Below are 10,426 nucleotides of genomic sequence, written 5' to 3'. Positions count from 1 at the left end.
CTTGCCTCCCGAAATTGGAAACTATTATTCCTATGATCCACCCATCCAAGCATTGAACTGCCTCTATACTGCTTTTAAGGATAGGTACATCTTGCAACCACTCCTCCAAACCTACTCCAATCCTAAAGTTCAACTTCGGGGGAAGGACAATCTCTGATTTCACACTACATAATTTGGAACGTCAAAAATCTTGAAGCCTCTTTGGAATCTACCTTTAAGAAGACCTATGTTTTTTAGCTGCAAGGAGTTTCCATCATGGCCAATGTTATCTACACATTAAAGAAGGCCACTGAATTCGGATTTGAATTATCCAAGAAAGATGGTTGGGTTAAAGAACTAGCATCAATACTTCAAAGGTGCTTTGAACAATATAACCGACAGAACCGGACTGAGTTACTCAACCCTTTCAAGCAGCATAATGTGATGATCACAGGATCTTCAATGTAGAATATGCTAAGTTGCCTCAATTTTAACACGCTTGATAATCATCGAGCACAATTTTTGAAGCCAACGTTGGTCCCAAATTGTAAAGAGTTTCTTGAAAAATTTTGTACTTTATTAAATGGCAATCAGGACACACACCATCCAAATATACCATTAGCTTCAGAAAGATGAAATCAAAGGTAATACTATCAAATTTTATGACGTGTTGGAAATAACATTTTACATCACAAATGAAAAAAGATCTCAAATTCAAAAAAAAAAAACTAGTTTATCATAGAAAAAATTGTTAAAATTGTCTAATTTTTTTTCTTGGTTTAGTTGTTGATGTTGTTTCTACCTTCCGGTCTAAATTTCATTGCGATTTACAATTACATAATTAACTATGTATGTATTAATATATAATTATGTATTACATATGTATTAATTAATACATAGATATATATTAATTAATATATAAGTAATACATAATTATGTATTAATATATAAATAGGTAATATATAATTAAATATTAATATATAATTAACTATGTATGTATTAATTAATACATATATAAATATAATTAGGTATTAATCAATAATTATGTATTAACTACATAGGTAATATATACATAGTAATACACAAGTTAATTATATATGTATTAATTATGTACTAATACATACATAAATAATATATACGTACATAATTAATACATACATAGGTAATATATACATGCATAATATATATATAGATAATACATATGTAATGTGCTTATACATAATTAATTATATATGTATTAATTAGGTACTACATACATACATAATTAATACATACATAGTAAATGTATGTATATATGTATTATGGTAATGTTGTTGGAAAATAAGCTTATCTGAATGAATTAGTAAGTTAAATTTTTTCTATTTGGCGTAACTTCATTTTCAATTAGAATATTTGAATTGAATAATCTTTACCTTATAGTTTGACCAAAATTTATGGTTCTTCCTTTTCTTCACCCAAGACAAATTGAAATTTTGTAACTTTGTAATATTAGCGCACTTGATAACCATCTACAACCATTTTTGAATAGAACATTAGCCCAAATTGTAAAGAGTTTCATGAGAAATTCTGTGCTTTATTGAATGACAATCAAAGGTAAGATTGTCGAAATACATTTTTAATTACTTATTTCTTTACTCTGCATACTCTTCTTCTCTTGCTATGGCATACATCAACTTATTGCAATAGCTTTGCCCCAAAGAACTAGTAATGTTACTTATATGTTCTATTTCAACTTCTACTAGTCTCATTGTTCATTTCAGAGTCGTACTTATTTTGATTGTTTAAATATAGATTACTTTGAGTTAATAATGCTTGCTATGAATATGAAAATAGTCAATTTTGATAGAATATGTATGTGCATAAATAAGAACGATTTAATTTTATAGTCAGAAGTAGCCCCTATAGAATGTAGCCAATAGTGGAAATATAATAAACTTCTTAGTTTTCACGTACATTTGTCAAAATTATAATAAATTATTTCTCTATGTTCAATTGCTCCTTCTTGTAGTTCTTCTGAATTTTGAATAGTTTTTAAGATTTCCAGTTTTGTATTATCTAATAAATCATTTAATGATATGAGCGTCTCTATCAGAATTTAGAATTGAATATGATTCCTAAGTTCTTTGGATTTCTGATTTATATGACTAGTTTTATTATAGTTTGTAGTTTACTAGTGGTAGCTTGTATTCTTTTTCTTCCATTTTTTCTTGTTCATACTGATAATCTAACAATCTAACAATAGTACTACATTCATTTGTTTCTATTTCTTCTATTTTAAAAATCTAATCTTAAAAATCTTCCTCCCAAATTTGAACTTTAGGATGGGGTATGCTTGAAGGAGTTGTTTCAACATGTCCCTATCCTTAAAATCAGTATTGAGACGGTTCAATGCTTGGATGATAATTGGATGAGGCTCATAGAAATAAGAGTTTTCAATTTTAGAGGCAAGTCGTCGTCCTGAAATAGGAATCCCTAGTTACTTCCCTTAGTTTTCATTCGAGTTCGACCATGTCGATGATTATAGAGTCATTATTATTATCATCATGAAATAGTGACATAACAATTAGGTCATGCATTGTTCGGAACAGTAGAAAATTCTCAGGAAAATTCATTAGTATAAACATCTCATTTTGGATAGAACTCATAAAATCTTGCTTGACTTGCGAGCAAAACTGCATAAAAACATTGTTTGGAGATGGAAGAGGATTGGCCAAAGACTTGTTGATAGAATACCCGTTCATTGGGAATTAGTATCTTGAATGCTATGGTGAAGTGCTTAATACACTTCTTGATCGTACTCATCTGGGCCACGGATCTGTCCGATTTCAATTCGGATTCACACATCTTCAAGAACTCTTTTCAACTTCTAGCGTACATCGTCACAATCAATTGTCCATTTCAAAATGGCTCGTCGATCTCATGCTATTCATTGTTAACTCAAGAAATTCAACTTCTCACCGAGTTATATCCATGATGAAGTTTCAGTCTTCCATCATTGTCTCTGAAATCTAGTCACTCCAATAATTGATGTACGCAACCAAATGACATCGTAAATGCTGAGAAACTTCCTTATCTTTCTCATTAGGATTCCATAGCACAGGGGTGAAGCAATATGGAGTTAGGCATAAAGACAAAAGATAATCCATTCTAGTATCTAATAGCTGCAGGTGGTATTGTTGTCAATGGATGAATCTCAGCACGGATCTTCGCGCATCGCTGGCATGCTTTTCTTTACGAGAACTAAGAATGATTAGGAGAAAACAGAAGAGGGCTCCCAAAAAACCACACTAACACTTTATTTTGGTGAGCTTCACCACATGTTTTACTAGAAAGAATTTCATAAGTTCTCTAAGAAATATGTGGTTTCTCGAGCAAAATCCATCACAGTAAGGGATACATTATCATTGTGTCCTTCTAGTTTTTGTTCTTGTTCTTTTCCTCTCCTAGAAAAAAAGTTGTAGAAAAATATCATTAACACAAACACACCACATGCTTTGAACTAACAACGATAGTGTAGTAATGCCTTTTCTACATAGTTATCAAATCTGGCTCGACCTAGCCGGTTCGACCGGACCAAGTCACTCGTTGAACCGCTTAAGCATTGAACCCCATGAAAACCAGTTCGACTCGGACGGGTTCTGTAAAAACCGGTGACCCAGCCGGTTCATGTAATTTAGACCGGGTCATGTTCAATTTTTTAAAAAAAAATTGGAAAACGGCGTCGCTTAAAGGACGCCCCCCAACCCTAATTCCCTTATCTGAACTTTGAAGTAGCTTCTTTCACTCTCTCTCTCAATCTCTCTCACTCACTCTGAAGAACCCGCTCACCTTCGCTCAAGCTCTCTCACGGTGTTGCACTCAAGCTTTCTCGTGACTCTTCTCTAGTCTCTCACTTCTCTCTCAATCTCGCACTCATTGTCTCAGAGAGGTCTTCGCGTTTTGTGTCGTCACCATCTCGCACTCAGTTGTCGCCATCTCTGCGCTCGTCTTTGTCGGCGGCAGAATCAGACGGAACCAGCATTTGGTCGTTATCATCTTCGGCCGTCAGTTGGTGAGCTTCCTTCACCGGCAATTGGTCCCTGGGTAGGTGAGCTTCCTTCGGCCATATTCTTTTTTATTTCAATTTCATTGTTGTAAATCATAATTATGCCTTGAATTTGTTAATGAAAGTTGAATTTGTTGTTGAAAATATGACTAAGCTAATTTTTTTTTTGGCTAAAAATCATCACTTGTTGCTGATTATCATCATTGGTGGTTGAATTTATTGCTGCGTTACTGAAATAATGAATTAGCTAATTTTTTTGTTGCTGTAAATTATATTTTGAGGTAAATTTTTTGTTGCTAAAAATTATCAATGAGTTGAATTCATTTGTTCTGTCGTCTCCGAATTCATTGGTCCAACATTTACAATTGTGATGAGTAACATGATTGAAGTTTTTTACTATAGAAATTATGCATCCATGGAGAAGAAAACCAAGGAGTATGTGTTTATATATATTGGAGTTGGACACTATGCAGTTGTTGCATATTTAATTCAACATTACTTTTTCAGTATGGATGAGAACCTCACCACTAGAGTTAGAAGAATGCTTTTCGGCACTTAATTAAGTGATTAATACTAATTAATTGATGTTAAAATAAACATGTAATGTTAATGTGAGTTTGATTTGTTTATGGTAGCTATATTGAGGAATGAAGTAGGATGGTTCGATGAGGAAGAACACAACTCAAGTCTGGTGGCAGCAAAGCTTGCAACAGATGCAACTAATTCAAGTCTGCCATTGTTAAGAGGATTTTAGTCATTTTACAGAATATGATTTTATTGTTGTAAATCATCTTTGCAGATAAATTTTTTGTTGTCATAAATCATCATTGAACTTTAATTTACTTATTGTGTTATATTTTTCTCTCTTTATTTAAATTGAGAAAATATTTTGTATTAGTAACGAATTTATTATATATTTTTGTAATATTAGTTATGTTTAAGAATTAATACTTAATTTTTGTTAGTGTGTTTGTGAAGACATATTTTTAAACTTTTAATTTTAAGCTTATTTTTTTATAATTTGATATTTATATTTAATTAGATCGGGTTAACTGGTTTAATTAGTGATCTACTGGTTGAACCAATGACCTAGTAGTGCGACCAGGTTGATTATCGGTTCGATTCTGATAACTATACTTTTTTGAATATTTCAACCGAGGAAGGAAAATGGCAAAACAACAACAACAACATAGAAAAGAGCAAAAAGAGTGTACCCAAGGTTCCATGATTTTTTTGTCTGTAAACTTGAACATGGACCTTGAAAATCTTTAAAAAATTGGTCTGTTAAGTCGGTTCACCAGTTAACCGATTTTTTGACCGATTTTTTGTCAAATGATTTTTAAGATCGACCGCTTTGGTGACCAATTTTCAGTTAACCCAATTGAATTGGTCGGTCCGATTTGATTTTTAAAACTATTCTATTTTCAATTCAGTTTAAGAATACTGCCTCCCTTTTTTCTCCTCTTGACTCTTGTGACTTCTCCTCAAATTAAGTACTCGCCAAATTTTTTAGATACTTTATGCTTTGGTCATCATTCATTAGAAGTATCCAACTTGATTGTTACCTAAATTCATAATAGCTGTTGTTTTATCTTACAGGTAAGGCTTTGCTAGCAAATTAAAAACCACACACAAAGCACACAAAACAATAGCAATTTCCTCTTTTACTTCTACCCTCTAACTGAGATTCTGTTTTATATCAAACACTGTATTTATTATAAGAAAAATATTTTACTGTCGAAATAAATTACTAGAACACTAAAATATGCTGGCACCTATGTGACAATTGCTTTTGAAAAATATTATGTAGTCCATGCAGCACCATTCATATGTTATAAAAAAGGAAGAGTCATAAAGAGAGGTAAAAAAACTCATTTATCTTTTGAAAAACAACTAATCACCTAACAGAAAAATAATACTGTGTTCGGTGCACAATTCCAAGTAGGACCTTTAGATATTCTATATCCAGGGAGCTCTGAATAAAGATCAATAGCAAAACTGAAAGACCTAAAAGGAGGTCCAATTTGTTTCCAATGCATAATAATATTTCAAAATTTTGAATGTCAAAGCAAAATACCCAATCTAAAAGTGTAGTTAGAGAAAATGGCTGCATATAACAAGAAAATCAAATCTACATTATATGCATGTCACTACAAATGCATACTTAAGACAGGCGAACAAAATAAATAGCCGAAGAATAATTCACATACATATTGATGTATTTTGTTTATAATTTGCAAACCAAGAGGTTTAATTAACTAAATTACGTTCAATTTAATCAAAATAGGAGTAGATCACATTAATAATAATTTATACATGATAATTTAGACAACTTTAAAAGGTATAATTGCAATAGTTAATTTCATTCAATAACTAAATACTATCTTTTTTGAATACTATAATGAGTAATTTTGTAACACATAGATGATAAATTTAAAATTATTGTATTCTGCCAGCAGACTAGACTAAGCTAAACGAATTTATGGGAAAAGAAAAAAAAAAGTAAAAAAAGTAAAGATCCGTGTATTAGTACCCCGTCTACTCTACATATCCGACCGTTTTACACTTTTACCCCTCAATATCACACTCCGCCATAATCATCCAAATTCTCTCCCCCAAAAGTTCCTAACCCGTTTCCTATTTCATCGCCATCATCTTCATACTGAATACTGAAACAGCGAAACTACCTTCTTGTCCGTTTGTGAATGTGTAGTTTTTTCGTTCACTCTCTCCCCACAAAACGCATCGTTTTGACATCATCTCTTTCGTCATTCAAGCCTCATTCGTAATTTGCTTCTTTTCAGGGTAAAGAAAAGAAAAGAAAATTTAACTCCTTTTCAGTTCTTCTTCTTTAACACTACTATTTTTCTTTTTCTTTTTACTTTTTTTTTCGAGTTTGACACTGAATATTCAAACTACGCAGATTCGGATTCTGCTTCATTTCACATCAAAGATTGTAACTTCACCGCCAAGACTGAACATTTCTCTGGTTGGAAACTTTCTAGGGTTCTTGCCGCCAAAAGAGTCAACATGAGAGCCAAATTGGTTGTGTTCCCAATACGAGGGAGAAACTGGTGCTTCAGCAGAGCCATTGATCATTCTCTTAAGAATTCAGCTACTTCTTCTTCTCATTCTCCTCCAACGTTCAAAGAACTGTGGAAGGGCGTTAATGTTGCTGATAAACCCTTTAATGCCAAAGCTGAGCTTCTTGCTGATTACTGTGGCAACAAGGTGCCTTTTTGTTGTTTCGATCATTGTATTAACTTTGTTTCTTTGTCAATTTCTGTTTCTTGGGTTGTCACATTCTTGTGTGTACTGTTTTCTTAACCAATTGCTTTATTTGGTTGTGGTTGCGGTTAATAGATGAATAAAGCTTGGATTGGTTTGGAAAAAGCACCGGATGGGTCTATCAAGAAGAAGATTCATGGGTTAGTTTTTTACATTGTTGGTTTTGAATGATAGTCTTTTAAAAGTGTTGATTACGCTATGCATAATATGCTCGAATGTGATTTGAGTTGTTGCAGGTGGGGGTCATGGCTTTTGTCACAGGTTAAGCCCTCCGAGATTTTCTTGAAATCTATATCGAATGAAGTCACTAGCGTCGAAGTCATTTACCCTTCAAGGTTGGTGCCGCAGCCTTGTTTTGATGCATACTTGCTTGGTTTCGGAATAGTTTAGTAGTTTACTACTCTTAATAGTAGATTTGCCTTCGATATATGTTTATAATGGGGTTGATATGTATGGCAATGTTGAGTTTGATTCCTGTGTATGAGCCTTTTAAGAGGTGCTTAGAAACCTTGCCTGATATATGACAATTACAATGTTATTGCAGTCTGAATGCACAACTTGTTCGCCGAAGATTAAGACATATTGCTATGAGGTAATTCTCCCTCTAACACCTGTTTCCAAAAAAAGCAGCAAAAGTTGATGGTGTTGGAACAATAATTTAATCTGGAATCTGTTAGTGTAGCTTCCAATTTAATTATGTAATTAAATCTTCATTGTCATATGAACTATTGTCTCATTTACAGGGGAACAATTATCCACCGGAAATACTTGTATGCTACAGTTTCATTGATTCCATTTTCCTCTGCACTGATGGTATGTATGTGCTCGGTGGACTTGTGTTTGCTCTTTAATATCTATCTTGGCTTCAATTGATGGCCATTCTTAATTGTACATTGTAGGTTTTACCTTTGCCTAATGTCGCATTCTTCTGGGTTTCATTTCGGGCTTATTCTCATTGGAGAGCCCTTCAGGTTTGTACTACTATTAGATTTGCAATGCACTTATTCACCCTCTATAATAATTTATGGTAATCTGTCTGTTTTGCTGCCACAATCAGAGATGTCTCTACTGCTCATGTTTGTCTTGGCTTTCTACTTTTATATGATAGTGCCATGTTTTATTGTCATGCGGCATGCGCAATCAGTGGATTTATTTATGCCTAGTATGTTTTGGAAGGGGCATCATTTGATTTGGAAGGACTTTGAAAATTGCTTTGTTCTTGATAGATGTTCACTTTCAATTAGGCCAATGGATAGTATTTTTGTATAATGTTTCGAGCTTCGCTTCTGACTTGTTTTTTGTTGCCATCTTAGGGAAGTGAGAAGCTATTCCAACTCGCCTCGGATAGCAGCAAGATGTCTAACACATCGACTCATAAGAAGGAAACTGAGCATAAGGACTCAACCAATAAAACCAATAATAGTTCAGATGAACCACACTTGGTAAGTGTCTCATGCAATCTGATCTATAGCATCAATTAAGACATTGTCAAGTGTAATTGATTTAACAATTTGCAAAATATGTTATTATATTTAGAATGCATGCTTCATAGTTTTGTAGGTTAGAACTATTTTTTAAAGCCTTTGGTACATTGGATGTGCAAGAGTGAAAGCATATTATTGTTTTGCTTAATGAATCATATCCTTTAGTTCTCAACTAATATCATATCATATCCCCCCAAAAAAAGTGTGTAATACTATTTTATGTGCTAACTTTCATTTTGTACTCTGTTTTTTCTTTTAATAATCATATGACTTAGAAATTGCTGCCATCGGAAGAACTTGATGATCTTGTTGAACTTGAAGATGGGAAAGACGGCCTGAGTCAACAAGCCATCACAAAAATTTGCAAGATATATGATTTGAACACCATAGATGTTCTAAAATACAAGAAATCTACCTTTTGATCATCACAATTTTGTAATGCAACATGCTTTTTTTTTTCACCAATTAATTCATTCACATTTTTAGGTGTAATTACATGAATTTTTTGTAAGTAGGATTTTACAGAGATACTAACTGGTTCAGAGTTTTGAGTACATATTACTCGTGAATAACTTCGTCTTCGGTTGTGTAATTTCAATTGTATGAATGAGACTGAGTTTTGGTCGTGTGTTCTAGTTCCAATTTCTCCCCTTACTATCTTTGGTAAATAAAATAACATATAATAACAAATGAGGGAGTTTTAAATAGTGTCATTGTTTCGTATACCTTGTTATTCACTAACTTCTATAATCAACGGTGGTTAAACTTGAATTGACTGTAAATTCTTGTGGAAATTTTTTTTATAAGAAATTAGTTAGAGTTGCTTACAAGTTTTACAAGTTGCTACACATTAGAGTCTTTTAATGCGTTATTTAATTTCCAAAGCGCTACACTCACCGTGAATTATAAACGACTCCTCTTCCTCTTCCTCCTCCTCTTCACTCACTGTGAATTATGAACAACTCATCTTCATCTTCCTTTTCCTCTTCCTCTTCCTCTTCTTCTTCTTCTTCTTCACTCACCGTGGATTATGAACAACTCATCTTCCTCTTCTTCTTCCTCTTCCTCTTCTTCTCCTTCTTCTTCTTCTTCCTCCTCCATGTATTTCTTCGTTATTCTCTCTGCCTTTTCATTAGTTGTTTTATTTGCGTTTATTACTGGTATTCTTGCTTCGTTTTTTTTTCGATTTTCATGGTTTCTGAAATCAAGCTTTGAAATCGTTTTGAAGATAATGAAACTTCAGAAATACACCCAAACGATTATAGAAAATACACCCAAACGATATTTCTTCGTTATTCTCTTTGTCTTTTCATTAGTTGTTTTACTTGCATTTATTACTGGTATTCTTGCTTCTTTTTTTTATTTTCATGGTTTCTGAAATCAAACTTTGAAATCGTTTTGAAAATAATAGAACTTCAGAAATACACCCAAACGATTATAGAAAATACACCCAAACGATATTTCTTCGTTATTCTCTTTGCCTTTTCATTAGTTGTTTTACTCGTTTATTACTGGTATTCTTACTTCTTTTTTTTCGATTTTCATGGTTTTTGAAATCAAGTTTTGAAATCGTTTTGAAAATAATGAAACTTCAGAAATACACCCAAACGATTACAGAAATACACCCAAA

The 10,426-nt window shown here is 32.8% G+C and overlaps 1 protein-coding gene and 1 long non-coding RNA gene across 4 annotated transcripts; both read left to right on the top strand.

Annotated features, from left to right (window-relative positions):
* The first annotated feature begins 3,755 nt into the window (after positions 1-3,755).
* On the top strand, positions 3,756-4,972 carry LOC110277558 (uncharacterized). Its single transcript, XR_002370144.2, has 2 exons — positions 3,756-4,066; positions 4,660-4,972. It is a non-coding gene; the product is annotated as an uncharacterized LOC110277558 (long non-coding RNA).
* Positions 4,973-6,612: 1,640 nt separating this feature from the next.
* Positions 6,613-9,373, top strand: LOC107473232 (uncharacterized). Of its 3 annotated transcripts, none has more exons than XM_052257595.1 (9): positions 6,613-6,829; positions 7,030-7,255; positions 7,388-7,452; positions 7,549-7,647; positions 7,857-7,904; positions 8,056-8,125; positions 8,212-8,283; positions 8,626-8,754; positions 9,072-9,373. In XM_052257595.1, exons 2-9 carry the CDS (start codon positions 7,055-7,057, stop codon positions 9,216-9,218), a joined length of 831 nt encoding a protein of 276 aa, XP_052113555.1. In that variant the 5' UTR covers positions 6,613-6,829; positions 7,030-7,054; the 3' UTR covers positions 9,219-9,373. The 3 variants fall into 3 exon arrangements, with proteins under 3 accessions (XP_052113555.1, XP_052113554.1, XP_015948269.2); XM_052257594.1 differs by having other exon boundaries at positions 6,948-7,255; XM_016092783.3 differs by lacking the exon at positions 6,613-6,829 and having other exon boundaries at positions 6,882-7,255.
* Positions 9,374-10,426: the final 1,053 nt, after the last annotated feature.

The sequence above is a fragment of the Arachis duranensis genome, chromosome 2 (genome assembly GCF_000817695.3).
Source record: "Arachis duranensis cultivar V14167 chromosome 2, aradu.V14167.gnm2.J7QH, whole genome shotgun sequence".
Taxonomy (NCBI): Eukaryota; Viridiplantae; Streptophyta; class Magnoliopsida; order Fabales; family Fabaceae; genus Arachis; species Arachis duranensis.
This window is presented reverse-complemented; position numbering and strand designations above follow the sequence as displayed.

What these genes read in the sequence shown, in the direction of transcription:
- LOC107473232 (XM_052257595.1), top strand. Translation starts at nt 7,055, where the DNA reads ATGAGAGCCAAATTGGTTGTGTTCCCAATACGAGGGAGAAACTGGTGC. An exon ending in ATCAAGAAGAAGATTCATGG is followed by an intron (nt 7,453 to 7,548) that starts GTTAGTTTTTTA and finishes GAGTTGTTGCAG; the next exon opens with GTGGGGGTCATGGCTTTTGT. An exon ending in CTCATTGGAGAGCCCTTCAG is followed by an intron (nt 8,284 to 8,625) that starts GTTTGTACTACT and finishes TTGCCATCTTAG; the next exon opens with GGAAGTGAGAAGCTATTCCA.